Source organism: Pantherophis guttatus, chromosome 1 (genome assembly GCF_059756535.1).
Source record: "Pantherophis guttatus breed Tessera chromosome 1, ASM5975653v1, whole genome shotgun sequence".
Taxonomy (NCBI): Eukaryota; Metazoa; Chordata; class Lepidosauria; order Squamata; family Colubridae; genus Pantherophis; species Pantherophis guttatus.
The window spans coordinates 35,134,276-35,155,692 of NC_142063.1; the positions used below are offsets into that span (position 1 = coordinate 35,134,276).

Consider the following 21,417-nt stretch of genomic DNA (forward strand, 5'->3'; position numbering starts at 1 on the left):
GCCAACCTTCTGGTAGCTTCAACTATATCTAAAAGACGTGACTTGGTGAAGTGATTTCCAATTCCACCGATTTGGCCTGTGGCCTAATATACTCAATAAGACCTATACCTAAAAGGAAAAATATTCCTTTTAAAAATAGATTTTAAAAACTTGTCTACCTCCAATATAATTCTGAGCAAATCTAAGACGAATTTCCCATTTTAAATATAAATTGAGTAAGAGAGAACTAGTCTTTGTTTTGGGTTCTTAAAAATATTCATTCAAATTCAATTTCAGAGGAAAAGAGAAATCGGTAGAATGTGAATATTTACACATATTTTTAAGAGATGGCCAGAAATATGTGTGCATATGGTTTTCTTTATTATAAAGTCAACTTTCTAATAGTCTGACTATTCCCTGGCTTCCCATATTTGATTCCAAGGAAGAAATAATGAGAAACTTTTTCTGACCTATTTTCAGATAGAAGAAAGGGTAGTCAGAGTGGCTTCCAAGTGACATAAATATATATAGAATAGAATAGAATTTTTATTGGCCAAGTGTGATTGGACACACAAGGAATTTGTCTTGGTGCATATGCTGTCAATGTACATAAAAAGAAAAGATACATTTGTCAAGAATCATAAGGTACAACACTTAATGATAGTCATAGGGTACAAATAGTATAAACAATGTCACCATCATCAGGAATGCCTTCTACCATTTCTAACAACAAAGTTGAAAAACACCATCAAAAGAAGAAAGAGTATTAACCTGAGTGACTTGTTTTGTGAGATGGATGGCTGAAAGAAAGAGAGAGAGAGAGAGGGAGGGAGGGAGGAAGGAAAGGAAGGAAGGAAGGAAGGAAGGAAAGAAGGAAGGAAGGAAGGAAGGAAGGAAGGAAGGAAGGAAGGAAGGAAGAGCTTTTGAAAAAATGCAAAGCAGTTTTAACACTTTAGTTGGAACTTGGAACTTTAATATATATTGCCAATTTTTAGAAACACATTTAACATGCATTATGTACTTTCTCAAAAGGGATAAGCATGTTGAACATGACTCTTCTTCTTCTCCCTTCCCCTCCCCTCCTCCAAGCTTCCCACTCTTTAATCGTAGTATTATGAAGGGTTATAATTTAACTTCCTTTACCTGCCTGATGGCTCCTATGGTGTCTGTATGATCTAATTTTTAGTTATAAAATAAAAGCAAATGAAAACAGCTGTTTACTGGTTTCTTTTTTTTTCTTCCTCAGCTTTTGTTCATTTTGGCAATTCAATTTATGTGCTCTTCAGCCTTGTCAGAATCTGTTATATTGACTTGTCTTTTTAACTTGTTAAGCTAGAAGACAACTTAGATGTTATCTTGTACAACTCAATTGAAGTCAAAACATGAGCTAAACGGATTCAACTGTGAGTAGACAAGATGACAAAATTGGTACGATTATATTTTGTCAGGAGAATGTCAGGTTTGTCAGCTTTCAGAATAAAATAGCTTGGTTGATAAGTGCATTTACATTATAGCACTTTCAGGCTGGTTCATCCAGTTTGTGTGTGTAAGTTTTTAAAAATGTAATCTGTTTATATTATAGACTAATAAGCTTACATTTAATGATAAATTGATGGTAGGCAAATGTTTAGCAGTGAAAAATTATTTTGGTTTCAGAGTTTTATTTCATTAAAAAAGTGCTTTTCTGATTGATTTGTAAGTTTCTTATAAAAAAGCTGCATTTCATACAGTTTTGATGCTGGTGATTAACTTAAATTAAATGATGTATGGAATTGAAATGTTTTAATTTATTGATAGGTTTTTTTTCCTAAATTTAATCAGTAACTTTTATCATCTGTTTTATTTCGGGAAGGACATTGGTAAGTTACACTGATTTTGCATTATAAAAAATACAGTAACAGTAATAATGATTTTTAGCTTCAGTCCTGAATACGTATACTTTAGTAAACTTTGTCGGGTTCAGTGATATTCAGTATTCAGTATTCAGTCGGGTTCAGTACTTTAAATTCATTAAACAGCAGAAGTTCATTTAGTAGTTAGGAATGATTCCTGAATATCTGTAGGTAATATATACCTTTAAATGTGAATTGTAGTTGGATCAGAGGTGGGTTGCTCCCAGTTCACAAGAACCAGTAGTAAAAATTTGTAGTAGTTCAGAGAACCGGTAATAACATTTGCTGCCCCCACCCCCCACCCCCCCGAACCAGTCTCCGGCCTGGTTGCCGCTCGCTTACCCCACCCACCTCATCAGAGGCTTTTTTAAAAAAAAATTTAAAAGCTGTTTTTCTACAACCTCTTCTGCCGAAAAAATGCTTTTAAAAGTTTTTTTTTTAAAGTTGGCCACGCCCACCCAGTCACATTATCACCCCAACAAGCCACGCCCACAAAATAAGCCATGCCCACAGAACCGGTAGTAAAAAAAATTAGAACCCACCCCTGAGTTGGATACACATACAATAGTGAGCATTGCAAGATATCTTAAGTAAGGAAGTGGCATTAAAGAACAGGATGCAATAACACTTAATTTTTTAGTATACTTTACTAAGTAGATAAAAGCTTAGATGGCAGAAGAAAACGTGCAATAGAACGTAATAGGGATATTCTGCCTGCATTCTGAATTGACTTGAATGGCCTTTTCTGGCCTTGGGGGAATAAGGCAAATATATTATGTCAAATGACTCTTTATGATACTCCATGGGGAAGTGCAAAATCTGATTAGGGCACTGAGCTCATCTTACTTCTTTGCTCACTGGCACTGAGAGTGAGGCAAGGCACTCAAAGAGCAGGGTCATCTTTTTCCTGCCCAATCCAACCCAAAAAGAAGAAAATATTATCTATAATAGGTCACGTCTGAGGATAAAGATTACCATCTGTCTGGGAAGAATGGGTATTGGTTGTTTCTGCTGTTGTCAGGGTGGTAGTATCAAAAGAATACATGTCTGCTCCTAACTATATTAATGCCGGATTGACAAAACATGTATTGTGATGTCATTATACAAGTTCTGCCCATTTCTACACATATTGTGACATAGCATGCAAATATAATAAGAATTCCCTTGTATGCATGGGAGAGGGTGGAGAAATAGAGCTCAGATCCTGATGTTTGAGCTCTGTTTCTGTACCCCGTTGAAGAGATTCCTTCTGCGCATGGAGAAGTTATGACATTCTCCCACAGGATACAGAAACAGAGCTCAGAATGGGCAGGGGGGAAGAATGGGCATCCTTTGGCAGCAGTTCTTTTCAAGTCAACCTCTAGAGACAAGAGGGAGCCAAAATCCAAGCAGAGAAGAGAGAGGCAGCATGGGTGCTTCAGACAGCTTGGGAAAGCCTGGTGCAGGCCACACACGTCTCTCTCCCTCAGGAGCTGAAAATCCTGCTTGGATTTTGGCAAGAAGGATTTTTAGCTCCTGAGCAGAGCTTCTCGGGGTTCTTCCCCCCCCCCCAGCACCCCATACTTCTTACCTGAGACTCTGTTCCAGTGGTGAAATCTAAAATTTGTTACTACTGGTTCTGTGGGCGTGGCTTGGTGGGGGGGGTAATGTGACTGGGTAGGTGTGGCCAATTTTTTTTGTTTTACTTTTAAAACCATTTTTTCTACAATCTCTTCGGTGAAGAGGTTGTAAAAAAATGCTTTCAAAAGGCTCTGACGATCCCAGTTGAGTTGCCTGATCGACAGAGCCTTTTTTTCTTTTAAATGCCTCTGACGATCAGGCAACTCAGCTTGGATCGTCAGAGCCTTTTGAAAGAAAAAATGCCTTTTTTTCTTTTAAATGCTTCTGATGATCCAAGTTGAGTTGCCTGATCATCAGAGGCATTTTTTTCTTTCAAAAGGCTCTGACGATCCAAGCTGAGTTGCCTGATCGTCAGAGGCTTTTAAAAGAAAAAAAGGCTCTGCCGATCAGGCAACTCAGTTGGGATCGTCAGAGCCTTTTGAAAGCATTTTTTCTACAACCTCTGAAGAGGTTGTAGAAAAAATGCTTTTAAAAGCTTTTGACGATCCCAGTTGAGCCACGCAATCATCAGAGGCTTTTTTTGTACTTTTAAAAGCATTTTTTCCTCCGAAGAGGTTGTAGAAAAAATGCTTTTAAAAGTAAAAAAAAGCCTCTGATGATTGTGCGGCTCAGCTGGGCATGGGGAGGTGGCAAGGATTTTTGCTACTGGTTCTCCGAACCACCCGCCTCCATCACTACCGGATCAGGCGATCTGGTCCGAACCGGGAGCATTTCACCCCTGCTCCGTTCGCTTAATGACCTGTGTAATTGCTTTACGACTGCAACTGGGAGTACTAGGATTGTGGTCATTGAGTGAAGCAGTTATGTGGACTGTCGTGATATTTTGCTTAACAACCACTTCATTCAACATCTGAGATTCCGGGCTCAATTGTGGTTGTAAATTGAGGAATACCTGTATATCCAAATACCAGAAGAAAAGCTAATGTCTCAAAGATCTAGAATGATCTAGAATGACTTCTGGAAAATGCAGAAACTAGGAAATCATCATAAAACCTTTCACTTTTATTGGTAGATCATGTTTATTGTGGCTCAGAAATTACTGCATGGCCTCAGCCTTCCTGATTTTGTATACTTCCCCTCTTAGAGCCAAAGTTTTGGCTCAAATTGTATAATTTAATTATGTATTGTAGACTTGCACAACATACTGCCTGCAGCTCCTCCAATTCCTCCAGTTTTCACCAACATCATCAGCAACATTGTTGCCAGCCCTCAACTAGCCATCAAACAGCTGATTGATGCACCAGTTGAAGCCCACAATTATTTCTAATTTAAAAACGTGGCCCTTTCCCCTCAATGAGACAGTCTTTTGTCAATGACTTCAATAGGCACATCCCTTCCTCAAGCAGAATTCTGATTAACGAAGTGACACTATATGGGGTTTGTGTCAACTGTGGGAATACATGCCTATTATAACATTGGATAAAAGGCTCTGAGTTTTGAATCATTAAGTGTCTCACCCCAATCTAAAAAAACAACTGCATTTTCTTTTCAATCATGGCGTATTATAGTATGTGAGCACTCACTGGTGAAATGAAACAGCAGAAGGTGCCAATGTTTGTAGCCATGGCAGCCAGCAATTTACTATTTCATATGTCTGGTGTGACAGAAGCTGCTCTCTTATAGAGAGGTCAGGGCATTTAGAGTATTAAAAAGGAACATGCCACCAGGAAAACTGTCCTGTATTTCATGTACAACAAAAGATGAGAATATATATAAAGAGAGAGAGAACTGTGGATAAAAAAGAAATACAATTCTATATTACGTTTTTCTGAAGGCATAAATTGGCAAAGCTGTTAATGTTACCATATGTGGGCTGTAAAAATCTGAGTGACTTCTAAATGACAGAAAAGTGCGACTAAAGTTTTCCATATCTATTTGTACCATGCAATGGTCACACACACACCCTTTTTTTTTTTTTACCACTCCCGTATGGTAGCTTGCCACCCAAAGTTTCTGACATAAACAGATACTCTAATATTTCAAATCCCTGAAATCTTCAGAAAACCTGCTTTTGGCTGCTACTGCTTTGCAAGAGAAAAGAGGATGACTGAGAAAGGCAGAGGGATTTTTTTTTCCTATCAGGTAATTGCTTGTTTGGCTAGGGAGGGAAATAGTCTGGGGGAAAAAGAATTTTGTTATAGGCACAAATTCCAGCATTTGGACTGCACATTGTATGGAGAAAATAGATAGCAGGGAAGTTTCTTCTGTCTCATACTTCAGTAATATAATTTATGATTTTATTAGTTTGCTATCCATCATGAGAGACTGTAAAGGGAAAGCTGGGCGTAGGAGTAAACATTCAAAATAAATATATTCAGTTAATTCTGAAAGTCAACAATACATTTGCACAGAAGTTCTTTATAACTTTTCTAGTGGATTGATATGGACACTCACTTAAAAGTATACAGGTGTATAAAGCAAAAAGTTACCAATCACTCTTTATTCTGTCAGTATCATCGTATTCATTTATTAATCTATTTTTCAGAGTTCTGTATTCTAGATACTTTGTTTTTTTTAAAAATAGCAATAGCACTTAGACCTGTACACCACTCCATAGTGCTCTACAGCACTCTCTGAGCAGTTTACAAATGTCAGCATATTGCCTCCAAAAATCTGGATCCTCATTTTACTGATCTTGGAAGAATGGAAGGCTGAGTCAACCTAGGGCCAGTCAGGCTCGAACTCCTGACAGTGGGATGAGTTAGCCTGCAATACTGCATTCTAACTAAAAATATAAAATATTCCTTTCTTGACCCTACGGATGCTATATTATCTTCCTCAATCTTGGGTCCTATACCTGAGGCCTGGGAGTTTGAGGGTTCTATGCAGCATCTTAGCCAGTGGTGAAATCCTACCGGTTCGTGTGAAAAGCTACCGGTTCAGCGAACCAGTAGTAAAAAAAAAAAGCTACCGGTTGGTCCGAACTGGTATTTCCGATGATCAGCTGTGACGTGTGATTTAAGTTTGCTAGAAAGTAGGAAATCCTGCTTTCTAGTGAATCTAAATTGTGTGGCACAGCTGCTCCCCCCCTCGCTGTTCTACTTACCTTCCCAAGCTTCCTTTTTCCATGTGCAGCAAGCATTTGGTGTGTTCTGCGCATGTGCACTCATGCAGCATGCATTTGGCGTGCACCGGGCATGCGCGGGCAGCAAACTGGTGGCAGACCAGGGAGGATTTCACCACTGATCTTAGCTGTTCCTTGCACTGCATTCCTCAGGACAGAGAACTCTTGATGTCGTTCCTGGGATCTGTTGGAGTCATTCTCCCAGCTTAGGAGTCCCAGCCCCAAGCACTCCTGCCACCACTGGAACTGCTTCCCTGCCCTTTACTTTCCACAACCCCTCTAGCTCCTCCTTTAGGCCTTGATATTTCTCCAGCTTCTCATGCTCCTTTTTCATTTATTTAGTTGTCTTGAGGGCATGTTCAACACCTTACTCCTAATTGGAAGAAGAATAGTAACTTCAGGGTATTCTCAGGGGATGCAGTTTCTTCTGCCATGTCAGGACCAACATATTCTGATAATAACATGAATTAGTATAAGCACGACTGTTACTTTTGAAATGAAAATCCTTTAACATGTTTTTATTGATGTGTAATGATGTGCAAATGCTACTGATAACCTGTCAGCTATTTATGCTGGAACTGCCTTTTACAAATAGATTGTAAGTTAGCTCTCTAAAGGAGCTATATATCTTATACTGAGGTAAATGGTTCCATGGTAACCAGAGATAGCAAAGGGTGAATGTGAAAAAGAAGGTGTACCAGAATAGTCCTGAAAAATATTCTGAAATGCACTTTAAATCAGGTGTTAATTAGTACGCTCTGAATTTAAAACACCAATCTCTGTAATGGCGGGTAACAGGCAAGTTAGAGAGAGAAGGCACTGGAGAGAGATTAACATGAAGCCAATATTAATACAGTATCCTGCATTTATATTACAGAACCAAGTTGTATAGTATCTTCAATTTTGAAAGACATTTAGCAGAGGATTCTGGCCAGAATTCTGAATAGTAGCAATTTGTGGGGTCCTTAATGCCCTATAGTTGTTTCAAACTCTGCAAGCACCAGTCCTGTTCAATCCTGAGCTACAAATATTCTCTGCCATAGGTAGCAACTTAGTGGTCCTGATGAATAGTTTTGGCTGGCCGATTGAAAGGGAATATGAACCTATTTGAATTAGATTCTGAGTCACATTTGATTTAGTGGAATCCATCAAAGCCTTTTGGGAGAGTTGGTTCAGTCCCTGACCGTGAGCTTCATGCTATTTTTAAAAGTACGTTTCTACAATTGACCAAAATGCTATTGATGATGGTGATCATTACTTTCAGTTCTATTTCAGCCCTATTTTTCTTTTCACATGGGAATTCACATGGGAATTTAACAGTTTGCCTTCTCTGTTCTGCTTCCCTATTGACATTTCCAAAACTTTACAAATACTTTGGAAAGTGGACAGCATAATCCATGGGGTTTATCCCCAGTAAGATTGACATAGAAATACAATTTGTATTTTGAAATTATTTTAAAGAACACTAATGGAAAAGTCAGTCTTACCTGTAAGATCACTAGCAGAGCAGAAATAAGGTTAATGATTCTTGCATCTCATCTTCACCTCCTGGCACATTTTGGGCAGGGTGTATATTAGTGTGGGAGATAGATTACTCTCCTGTTGAAAATGAACTATTATTAATTCTTTGATGTTTGCCTTTCTGACTTATAAAAAACAAAACCCTAATATCTAATGAGTGCAATACTATGCCAATATTGCAGTATAGATGTATAAGTAATTAATGGAAGCTGTACATTTATCACTAAATGGCAGTAGATCTAAAGAGGGAGAATTGGATAAAGTGGCTTGCTCCAACTTTTAAAAATTATTTTTTAATATATTGAATTCCTTGCCTTGTATGTTAAGGGTGGTTTACTGTCATTACAAGGCAGAAAAAATTCAGATGTAATCACCGCCTACAGAATCATCCCATTACATATTCACGGTTCCAAGATATCTGTGTATCTCAAAAACTCACATCCATTGTCTAAATAAACTATTGAAATATCCAGGAGAGTTTTCTAGTGCATTTCAGATAAGGAAAGAATAAACAAAATTTATTTGATCACTCTAGAAGTGCAGTCTCCAACCTTCCTGGCTTTGTTGATTGGCGGGGGGAGGGGGGGAGAGAATGGTTCCGTGTGAGTGGCTGGCGGGTATGCATATACACAGCTCATTTGCACGAACAGTGGGCACGTACGCCTGTCTCTTGTACAAGTGGAACTGCATTTATTCACCTGCCCCCCCCCTTTGGTCACAAATGGAGCTGTGTGTGCACATGCTTGCCACTTCCGCGGCTTGGTTCTGATTGGGCTGCGGCCTGGTGGTTGGGGACCCCTGTTCTATCATGACCCCTGTTCTATCATTGAGTAATCTATAGTACTCCAGAAAAAGATGTTTCCTATAAGATAGGAAACAAATATTTTTGAGAAAGGTAATTCCTTATATTTATAGCAAACACAAAAGCATAGCCTTGTTTGGTTCCCTTAGGCAATCAATTCGTAAAGTATTTTAATGCAGCTTTCATTCAAACTTCCTTGCAGGCCTACCAAATTTTATCATTCAGATACAATGTGGCTATGACTTGATTCCCCATAAGGTAGTGACTTCTTACTTACAATTCACCATTAACATGCTGAAGAATGACTTGGAAGGAAATTCAAGTGTGAAAAACTGGGATGGAAGAAGACTAACATTACTTTTAAAAATTATCTAGATGTGCCTTGGAAGTTTAACAGAAACTAGGCAGTCTTTCCTGTTTGAAGAAAACAAAAATAATCCAGACTTTCCATAAGAATTGGATTTATTTTTTTTTAGGAAAGACAATACAGCAGCCAATTTAGTGACTCACCTGACTTCCTCTTCTCTGTTCTTGAATGTGGGAGGAAGCAAAGAAACTTGCAATCCTTAAGGAAGCAGCATGTAGCCAGACTGTTGAGAACTTCCTTTTCTAACTATTTTACTTTTTTCCATTTTCAAAACACAAATATAATTTTGCTTTCAGATTTTGTGTATTTTACATGTAATATAGATTTGAAAGATGAAGACAGGTATAGCTGTATAATAAAGTCCAGGCCTCCCGCCTGGACTATTGTAACACTCTCTACATGGGGCTCCCCTTGAGGAGCACCCGGAGGCTCCAACTGGCACAGAGTGTGGCCGCGCGGGTGGTAATGAGAGCGACATGGCATTCCCATGTAACACCCCTCCTGCACGAGCTGCACTGGCTCCTGGTGGTCTTCCGGGTGCGCTTCAAGGTTTTGGTTACCACCTTTAAAGCGCTCCATGGCTCAGGACCTGGGTACTTGCGGGACCGCCTACTACGACCAATAGCCTCCCACTGGCCAGTATGCTCCCATAGAGAGGGGCTCCTCTGGGTGCTGTCGGCCAAACAATGCCGACTGGCGGCCCCCAGGGGGAGAGCCTTCTCTGTGGGAGCACCTACTATCTGGAACGAGCTCCCCCCGGAGATACGGAGGATCCCGGATCTGCACACCTTCTGCCGCGCTCTAAAGAACTTATTATTTCACCAGGCGGGCCTGGCCTAATTTTCTCCCTCTTTTATAAAAGATTTTAAATTTTTAATATCTCTTAGTATTTTATATATTCAAATTTTAAAATTGGTTTTAAATTGATTGGGGTTTTAATTTGTCTGGGCCAAAACTATTTAATTTGATTTTAATTCTACTTTTTAAATTTTGAATGTATGTATTTTATTGTTTGGCTGTGCACCGCCCTGAGTCCTTCGGGAGTAGGGCGGTAATAGAAATAATAAAATAAAATAAAATAAAATAAAATAAAATAAAATAAAATAAAATAAAATAAAATAAAATAAAATAAAATAATAAAATAAAATAAAATAAAATAAAATAAAATAAAATAAAATAAAATAAAATAAAATAAAATAAAATAAAATAAAATAAAATAAAATAAATAAAATAAAATAAAATAAAATAAAATAAAATAAAATAAAATAATAAAATAAAATAAAATAAAATAAAATAAAATAAAATAAATAATAAAATTAAATTAAATTAAATTATAAAATAAAATAAAATAAAATAAAATAAAATAATTAAATTAATAAAATAAAATAATAAAATAAAATAAAATAAAATAATAAAATAAATAATAAAATAAAATAAATAAAATAAAATAATAAAATAATAAAATAAAATAAAATAAAATAAAATAAAATAAAATAAAATAAAATAAAATAAAATAAATAAAATAAATGCCACTTCACACATTCAGATTGCAGTTAACCAAAGTTTGCACTGTGGAAATGTTCAGCTGTCATCTGCCACTCGTCTGGATGCCTAGAGGACCAAATTTAACTTGACAAATTCATTTATGCTGTTCACATATAAAACACGGTGAGGATGGACTGAGAATATAAACTATTGATACTATTATTAGCCCTGGTTTGGATCAACTCCCAAGAGTATTTATGTGGCATACATATTTGTCATATTCATGGTGCAGATTTTTAAAATGTACATTTTAAATACTTCTTTTTAAAAAAAAATTAAAAAGTTTATTTTAAACACATTAAAAACACATTAAAATCAAACATATACATACAACAAAATATATATGTATATGTATAAATGTATAGCTGAAAGAAAAGTGATATTTTTCTTTTTTGTGTTACTTTTTGTTACATTTTAAATACTTCTAAGTTGTATATAGGTTGACATTAGTTTGTTTATCAGAGGTGCTTCTTGCAGTTTCTCCTCCCCATATTCTAAAGTTAGATGGTTTAAGTAAACTTGGCATTTTGTACATGGAATGGTCTCCCCATCCTTTTTTTATTTACATCCTTCCTTGTCTACTAAATGTAGTACTCAGAGTGCCTATCAATAAAAATAATTATGCAGATAAAAAAACTGTAATGAAAATATTAAACTCTATTAAAACATAAACTAAAACACCTCAGTATAACCGAAAAATGATTCTAATGTCTTTTTGGTATCAAGTGAACACTTTTCCATTTCAATCCTCTGCAAAATGTGGCACCTTGAAGAGCAATATATTTTTTTGTGCCATCTACGTTTTTGTGAGCCAGTTACACTTAATCGAGTGTACAAATTATTAATTCTCAGTAGTATGGCATTATGTAAAAAGAGAATTTCTGTTAGTCACATTCTGTATTTGAACTGGACTTTTTGGTGTTTTTCTTCTTTGGTTTATATTTCTATTTGCTGGAATGTTATTGTTTTTATTTATTGTAATGCCATTCTGAGACTATTTTTATTGAAAAACAGTTGTTATTCATGTTATAAATGAATAATGTAGTCCTTTTGTCATTAAAACTAGAATTTTTCTGGGTGACATGCCAAGATTTTACTATGAGGTAGTTGTTACTGAGCTGTAGTTATGTGACCTTTGTTCATAAATAATTCTTGTCAAAGTATCCTTTTGTTTTCTGTTCTTTGTTTTTCATTTTGTACAGGTTCTGCACGTAAAGCTAGTAGTTCAACAAATTGTTTTATATTTGAGTTTTACATCCTTTGCTATTGGGCTTCATGCCAAAGTTCAGTATAGAACCTGCATTGGTTGTGCTTGTGGATGACTCGTGGAGTACAGCTTGCAATCCTGGTTCTCTTTGAACTCTCTGTGACTCTCAGGATTACTGACCATGGTATCCTTCTGGACTGCCTCTGAGTGATTGAAGGGGGAGGGCATGGTTTCACATCAGTTCTCCTCCATTGTGAGAGGGCATTTCTAGTTGGTGGTAGTGAGGGAATGATAGATCTGCCCAAAGACTTCTATTTTGTGGACTGCCTTTCAAATTTGTTGTGTGTTTCTACCTGAAAGCACCAGGAAGCTAATCAGTTTTCAGGAGGCCTGAGTTGGTCAATAATGTCCTTGGGCCAATCAGACAATATTTATTTATTTAGATTTATGTGGCTGTCCATCTCATAGTGACACTGAGCAGCTAACAATGGCTGAACAAACACATGAAGTAGAAAAAGGATACCAACACACACACACAGAGAGACACCCTGGAGCACATGTAGGTAGGTCCTCACTGCTTTCTGAAAGGCCAGAAGGGCTAGAGCCAATATATTCTGCGTGAGCTGCACTGGCTCCCGGTGGTCTTCTGAGTGCGCTTCAAGGTTCTGGTTATCACCTTTAAAGCGCTCCATGGCTTAGGACCTGGTTATCTACGGGACCGCCTGCTACCACCAATAGCCTCCCACCGGCCAGTATGCACCCATAGAGAGGGGCTCCTCTGGGTGCCGTCGGCCAAACAATTTCGACTGGCGGCCCCTAGGGGGAGAGCCTTCTCTGTGGGGGCACCTACGATCTGGAACGAGCTCCCCCCAGAGATACGGAGGATCCCGGATCTGCACACCTTCCGTCGCACGCTTAAGACTTTCCTATTGCATCAAGCTGGCCTGGCCTAAATCTTCTCCCCTTTTTAAATGTAAATTTTAATTTGTTTTAAATTATGGGGTATTTTAAATTCAGCCAAATTATTTAATTCGTTTTTAATTCATTTTAAATTTTTGTATTTATGTGTTTTATCTCATGGCTGTTCACCGCCCTGAGTCCTTCGGGAGAAGGGCGGTATAGAAATTTAATAAAATAAATAAATAAATATTCTGTTCCAAGGGCCTGTTTTCTGGGTCCAGCAAGATGACTTTCTTAAATTGACAGACCTGTAGCATGTTTCTCCTGCTGGATATGATGGGATAGATAGAAACAATTGGGGAGAAGTGGTCCTATAGATGACTCAGTCCCATCCCATAAAGTGACTTGTAAGTATCACCCAGCAGCAAGAATTCATGGAGAAGATGTAATAGGGGCATGCTGATGTGCACCCATAGCTAGCCACACTATCACATTTTCAGTTGTGATATTTTGGCCAAAATGGTTTTGTTTTGATTTGTGTTGTATGGCCACCAATCTCACATAAGTGACTCTTGTAAGGCTGGATTAAATCAAATGCATAAGAGGTGATGGAGGTCAATATCTGTGGACCCACCTGCTGCCAGGTATGACATATGGAAGATTGCAACTTGAAATGTAAAAGGAATAAAAAGAGCAGGAATTACAAAGGGGGAAAATAAAGGAAAATAGATACATTGAAACGGGACTATGACATAATGAAAGATGTAATAGAGCTAATCGCTCTGATCTTCTGAATAAGGTTGGTGAATATATGCAGGGAATGAAAGTTAGAAATGTAATGATAAATATGTTGTAAAATATGAATTGGGGCCTTCTACGTTTTGCAGTGAGTGCATATGAAGGCATGAATTAATAGGTAGTTAATATTTGTATCTTAAATTGCAGTAGGTGGAGGTAATGGAAGAACCAGGGTTGAATTTGGAGAAAAATATGAAGCATTTTGAATAAATGCAATCCAAATTACTGGTTTCAAAGTATTTAATTCTTTATGGCTTCCCTTCCTTATAGAAGCCAAAGACTACCCCATAGAATCATAAAATGTTGAAAGGATCTTATAAATCATTTAGTTCATCCCCTTGCTCAGTGTAGGATTCACTAAAACATCTCTGGCAGAAGACCATCAATCTCTGTTTGAAGATCTCCAATAAAGGAGAATTTATAATTTCAACTAGTAGCCTATTTCACTGTTTGACAACTTGCATATTTGTTAAGTTCCTGTTGACATTAACCTGACATTTATAGTTTTAACTCACTCATTTGTGCTCTTGTTTTCTGGGGCAGTAGAAAATAAGTCCACGCCCTCTCTTGAATGACATCCCTTCAAATATTCTCCTCAGTCTCTCCTCATTCATTTCCTTCAAAATGGGCTGGCCTTTCCAGACTGCTTATACATGCTCATACACACACATGCACACATACATGTTTGAAGTAAGACAACAGTATCTTTGCTTCTTTTGTTTGAAATAACCTTCCACTGGAGATGTGAATGGTCCCCTTTCTGCTGGTGTACAGGAATGTTATTAACACAGTAGAATGTTTTTATATGTCACATGAACTATAGATGCTGAGTTGGTTCATAGTTTAATTAGTATTAATTTCATGTATTTGTCTTATGAATATTTTTATTTTAATGATGTCGGCTACCAGGAGTCATTTTAGAGTATTCTGGTAACAAAGAAGAAAACAAATAAAATTTGTGTCAGGCAGGAAATTTACCACACGTCATTGGAAGATCAGAATGTTTATTACACATTTCATAACTCAAAAGCAAATGTTGATAATGTAATAGGCTTGAATTATAGAATGTTTTGCATGAAGATGGGATTGAAGGCTGGTTGTTGAATGCTGTAAATCATATACAATTGAGCTGAGGCATTTCTGAAAATAAGTGGAATATTTATTGAGCTAGGAATCAGGAAGAATATGTGATGTCCACTTAGTAGTTCAGTACATATGTAAACAAAATAAAATACAAACAGAATCTTCAATTAAAAAAGATTTGGTCTGGGATGTTAATGTAGCAGTACACTCTCACATAGAAATCCATACTGGATCGGTTAAGAATCTGAATAATTTGCAGTTATTGTTAGATTATATGATGAGAAGTATGGATCTGAAAGTGATGTATTAAACACCAGGCTGATTGTGTTTGATAGTTGAACTGGAGGGAACAATTTTACATATTGAGAAACCAATACTTGTTCTAAAACATAAAAATAAATGCTAGTAGGCGAGTAGTGGATAATATACAGTATGTAGCAAGTTCATCAAAAAAAGAAAAAATGGCTGAGTAAAGAGTGTGCTTCTGCCTACTTTGTTAAATACTAGTAAAAATTTGATATCTCAATGGAAAAATAAGAGTTCAATGCAGTGGAGATGGGGTACTTATAAAGTGTGTCCGGTAAAACAAGAAGAGATAGAGTCAAGAATGAATGGACGCTGGTTGAATATGGTTTGGAAGCAGAAGTTGTTGACTAGTGAGGATAAAGTAGGTTGAGATGGTTTGACCTTAAAAAAGAATGAATGGGGAGTGAATTCCAACACTAATAAATGAAAGCAAAGTGAATTGGTTAAAAGTAAGGAGAAATTAAGAAAACAGGCATTGGTTAGAATTGATGGGATTGTTAAAAAAAGAGAGGTAAGAAGTTTAAAGAGTATGGATTCAATGAGACCAATGATAGAATAATACAGAGAGTTAATATATTAAAACTGTTTCCTCCTTTTTTCTTATATTTTGGTCTTCAATTTCTTTTTTATTACCATTTCTTATTCTTTTATATGTACTCTGCATAAAAATTGCTGATATCAAAAGAGTATAGCATGTTGGATCTGTATATTTACCTATACGTGTGGCATTTTCAAAATAAAAGGATTAAGTTTCTTTCTGCTCTGTATCAAGAACCTAACATTTTTTCACTCTTTTTGTTTGTTTGTGTGTAGGCTAAGACCCTTGATTTCAACCCAGCTAGCCAAAAAGCTGGCCACAGAAGAGGTATGGCATTGATCTGAACTTTATTTCATTCTCGGAATCTGGAGAGATTTGTCATCACGCTTCTCCTTTCAGAGTCAGCTTCAGTTTTATGCTAAGCATATTCTAGAGCAGAAGGGCAGACTTCACATTTCAGTTTTAAATGTCTAGTGATATGATTACTCTGGATTTTGTTATACACTATCCTTTTTCCCTTTATATATCTATTTATAAACTATATTTTGGGTAAATGACAATAAACCAAAAATATAGCATAATGCAATATATCACAACAGAGTAAAATCCAAATTAATTTAACTACGCAGCATTAAACAGGCCAGCAAAGCAATTGCTCCCAAATAATCTCTGGAATTACACAATTTTGGATGGAGAGCATAATGGAAATAACAGCAGAGCAAATGGTCCAAGAAGAATGTGGATTTTCTTGGAAAAGACCTTGACTTGGGTGACTTCCAGTCAGCAACAGCAATCTGAGACTCATTCTCATGGTATTATCTTTTCTGTAAAGAAAGTCAATAAATAATCTCTAGGCTGACTAGGTGACATACTTCATTATAATTTAAAGGTAATTTCTTATGGTAATTTATATTAAATGTACACAAAAGTTACCGCAATAGCCTTTGTCACGTTTTGATTTAAATTCTGTGGTTGGAACATGGAACTACTGGTAATCTAATAGTCATTGCTTATCACTATTTTGAACTGGTATCTCTCCTCTTCCTCAAAATGGCTCATTCCTCAGTGTGAGGATGGAAGACAAAAGTAATTTTATTTTATGCATGCAACCTTTTGTTAAATTATAGACTGCTTTTAAGTACTATTGTTGTACAGAACAATAAACAATATTTATTAATTTCAAACCATAAGTAATATCTTCATTAGAATCTGTTGGTTGTTGAATATATATTTTTCCCTGCTATTGATGGGGAACTGCAGTCTGTGGAGCTCCAGAAACCATACATGGTCTTGATTCTTCTGGAGGAAACTCACAGTTGATGTCAGAACCTGCTTGCAAAATTTTCTTTCATTTTTGCATCTAACAGGGTTTTTTTTTTCTGAGAAAGGTTTTAGGTTTTGCTCATTAGCCAGCATATAGAGAGATCAGATTCCCTGTTGGTAGTAGAGATTCTTTTGAACAATGTGATGTACCTGAGCAATGTTCTGTTGGTTTCCAAATTGCTGGTATTGTTTAATAATTGAATGTAGACTGAGCTGCTTTGAACATAAAAAGACTATTTGTACAGTATGGTTTACTCTAGAGATATCAAGACAGATGTTGAACTACAATATTCATCAGATCTGACTGTTGGCTGGAATTGAAGGCTAACACATTCTGCGTTTTCTTTTACATTAGTTGATGCTTTGTTTCATCAAGTGGTTTGCCAGTTGGTTTCAATTGCCATTCTAATTGAAACATGGCTTTCCAAAATCCCAGGCAAACTTCTTTCCTAGTCCTATTTTCTAAGATCTTTTCATACCAGGGATTGCACTTGAGATGTTTTGCATTCAAAGCTTGCATTGTTCCATTGAAAAGAGGCCCTTCTAATTAAACAGTTTGATGCAAAATTGCATAATGAGTTATTGATTCTCTTTCTAATTACAGCTGAATACTATTTAATTCATTAGAAGTTATGCATATCATTTTTAATGTTCTGCTTAAATAAAGGAGATTTCTAGCATCAGATTGCTTTGGCTAAAGCTAAATTTTTACAGAGGCTCTCTTTCTTGCATTTTTAGTTATCTTCATACCACTGCAGCCATGTTTTGAAATATCAGAATAACAAACAACAGTAATATTCCTCGGGAAACCTATAATAGCCTTGCTGCATTTGATGTCTCTCCAAATGTCTTGAATTACAATTTCCATCATTTTCCAGCCATATGGCTGTAGCTATTCTGACTGAGTAGAATTGAGTTTGTTATCCTCTACATTTACTTGGCACAAGCTTGGAAAAGACTGGGATATCACTTTCTTAGGCTGAAGCTTTGATAGAATGACAATTAAAGTGAGCAAAACAAGTTCTTAGGTGGATTTTTAAGGGAAAGGGTGAGGATTTTTAAAAATAACTTTTCTTCCTTTATAGGCAGTCTTTCCAAGTACTCAGACAGAAACTGAAAAGGTTGAAAAATCAGGAACTGTGCTGGTGGAAACTGGGCCAGTATCTTATAATCATGAGGAGGATGTGGAAGAGGAAGAAATTGAAGAGGAGGAGGATCATTGTGTGAGCGCCCTTAAACTAATGGGAGGAAACGGTAGGCTGTTTTATGTACTTTAAGACATACCCGTCCCCCCCAAAAAACCCAAAGAAGATCCCCACTCCCCAAAGAATCTATAATGGTGTCTCACATGAAAGTATCTGTGTGGCTGCTGCTTCTCGGTCTCTCACCAGCAAATTTAATAGAAAGATCCTGTGGGACTGTTCAGGTCAAATTTATTTATGTTAGTTATATTTATCATATTTAACAACTGGGATGACAGTCACAATTCAAGGTGTTGGTTATTACCTTTAAAGCCCTACATGGCTCAGGGCCAGGGTATCTTCGAGACCGCCTTCTACTGCATAACTCCCAATGACCGGTAAGATCCCACAGAGTTGGTCTCCTCTGGGTCCCGTCAGCTAAACAATGCCGGCTGGTGGGCCCGCGGGGGAGGGCCTTCTCTGTGGCTGCCCCAGCTCTCTGGAACCAGTTACCTCCTGAGGTCCAGACCATCCCCACCCTATTGGCCTTCTGAAAAGCGGTGAAGACCTGGCTTTTCCGGCAGGCCTGGGGCCGTTGATCTTGCTCTTGCGATCCGGCGAGATCCGGCCATGAATGGTATGAATGAGTTTTAATGTTTTTAATGTTTTTAATTTTAAATGTTTTTTATAATGATGTTAAGTGCATTGTGAGCAGCCCTGAGTCTTCGGAGAGAGGCGGCATACAAATTGAATGAATGAATGAATGAATGATAGATAAATAAATAAATAAATGACAACGGAAGGGAGGCAGGTTTTGTTGTATAGAACTTGCTTGACATGAATGTAGACTGTGAACCTTTGGTTTCTATTCTTAACTCTGTACTCCAAATGACTTTTAAAAGTTAATTAAGTGAACAAGGATATAGATTATCAATTAACATTTAATGCTTTTTCATAAATGGATTATAGCCTCTGGTTTTCAAGCATAAATAACAATCATAAAAGTTCTCCCCAAAGTCATAATATTCAATAAGGAGAACTGGGGTATACGTTTGTTTGACTATTACAATATGCTTGTGTATTAAAGCTTTCATTATAACATAAATATGTACATATAGCCAGTGCTTTGATGTGGAATATACTAATTGTGAGACCTGACAGTGTCATGGGGAGATGGCTGGGTGGAGTGTTGATTATTTATTGTGTAAGTTTCTCAATACCTTTAATTTAGCAATGGATGCTGATTTCAACTTTTGTGCAGGAATTATAGAATAATCGTAACACATTGGCTTGATTTGAGTGTAGGGAATTGCATTTCCTGTGGCATATGCAATTATAATTGCATTACCAAAACACTGTGCCCTATATTGGATGTACATCTCCACCCCAGGCCACCCCAACGATGCCCTTGAAGTGATGTCCCAGTGCCTGGAGGCTGTGCGGATCTGGATGGGGAGGAACAAGCTCAGGCTCAACCCTTCCAAGACTGAGTGGCTGTGGCTCCCGGCATCCCGATATAGTCAGTTGACTCCATCACTGACTATTGGGGGTGAGTCTTTGGCCCCCACAGAGAGGGCTCGCAATCTGGGAGTCCTCCTGGATAGGCAGCTGTCTTTGGAGGAACATCTGACGGCTGTTACCAGGGGGACCTTTTATCAGGTTCGCCTGATTCGCCAGTTGCGGCCCTTTCTTGATCGGGATTCCTTGTGCACAGTCACTCACGCCCTCGTCACCTCTCGCCTTGACTACTGCAATGCTCTCTACATGGGGCTCCCCTTGAAGAGCACCCGGAGGCTCCAGCTGGTCCAGAATGCAGCAGCGCGGGTAGTGATGGGAGCAACATGGCGCTCCCATGTAACACCACTCCTGCGCGAGCTGCACTGGCTCCCGGTGGTCTTCCGGGTGCGCTTCAAGGTGTTGGTTATCACCTTTAAAGCGCTCCATGGCATTGGGCCTAGCTATCTCCGAGACCGCCTGCTGCTACCGATGTCCTCCCATCGACCCGTGCGCTCCCACAGAGAGGGCCTCCTCAGGGTGCCATCAGCCAAACAATGTAGGCTGGTGGCCCCCAGGGGGAGGGCCTTCTCTGTGGGGGCTCCCACCCTCTGGAATCAGTTGCCCCCGGAGATAAGAAGAATCCAGGACCTCAATGCCTTCCGTCGTTCCCTGAAAACCTATCTTTTTCAACAAGCCGGGTTGGCTTAAGAAGAAATTTTTAAAATTTTTAAATTCTTTTAATTAGTCTGTGATTCTTAACTTTCGGGCCAAAATTTATATATATTTTTAAATGTTTTAATATTTGTATTCTATGTTTTTTATCTTGGCTGTACACCGCCCTGAGTCCTCAGGGAGAAGGGCGGTATATAAATTGGAAATTAAATTAAATTAAATTAAATTAAATATTTGCATGTCTGTATTTGCTGCAAGAAAGTAGTTTGGTTTCAAGTCCCGCAGCATGGCCAGTCACCCCAGTTCAGAGACCCTATCACCTTGAACTTTGCCAACTCTAACTCCCAGCTGATCTCATATTTTTTCTCTCCGTGCTGCTCTTTGTGAGGCAGCTACTGGCTGTGCAAGACCTTCCCCGAGTCATGTATGTCCTTCTGTAAAGTGTGTGAGGCCTTCTGAAGCCTCACAGGATGGTCACGGACACTCAGGAAGAAGGCCTTGCCCAGCAAGTATCAGCCTTGTGAAGGATCAGGCTGAGCGCACCTTATCAGCAGGAGAAAGAAGATGACAAAGTTCAGCTAGTGCAGGGGTGTCAAACTCGTGGGCTGGATGCGTCACACACTGGCCACGCCCACTCCCGGTTTAGCGAAAGGGAAAAAAGTTGCAATATGTCATGTGACAACGAAAGTTTGACACCCCTGAGCTAGTGGAATCAGGGTAGCAGAAGCAGCAGAGTGTAGGGTGGCCAAAAGGGCAGAGGTGGGCTGGGGGAGGAGATGGGTAGGGGAGGTGAAGGGTTATAAAGGTAGGTGGGCTACCAAGTGCCCAAACTTTGATCAGATAATTGCAGGGGCCACTGCAACCGCTGTAATTTTGGGAAGTAATTTTATATAGAAGGTCAATTTGGTGTAATGGTTAAAGGCACTGGATAAATAACTGGGGGACTGTGAGGTTTGCTTAAGGCACAAATCCAACTAGATGATCTTGGCCAGTCACTCTCTCTCAGCCCTGGTAAGAAGGCAGTGGCAAGCTGCTTCTGAAAATCTTGCCAAGAAAACCGCCAGAAGTAATTCAGGCCATCTCTAGAAGTAAACACTGACTCAAGCATTAAAAAAAAGTTTA

At 38.1% G+C, this 21,417-nt stretch overlaps 1 protein-coding gene across 4 annotated transcripts in view; it reads left to right on the forward strand.

Annotated features, from left to right (window-relative positions):
- BRF1 (BRF1 general transcription factor IIIB subunit) overlaps positions 1 to 21,417 on the forward strand; it is a 220,274-nt gene that overhangs the window by 195,177 nt on the left and 3,680 nt on the right. For all 4 annotated transcript variants that reach the window (XM_034433593.3, XM_034433595.3, XM_034433594.3 and 1 more), the window contains 2 exons: positions 15,898 to 15,949; positions 18,031 to 18,199. In XM_034433593.3, the coding sequence (XP_034289484.2) occupies positions 15,898 to 15,949; positions 18,031 to 18,199 (221 nt within the window). The remainder of the gene's footprint in view (positions 1 to 15,897; positions 15,950 to 18,030; positions 18,200 to 21,417) is intronic.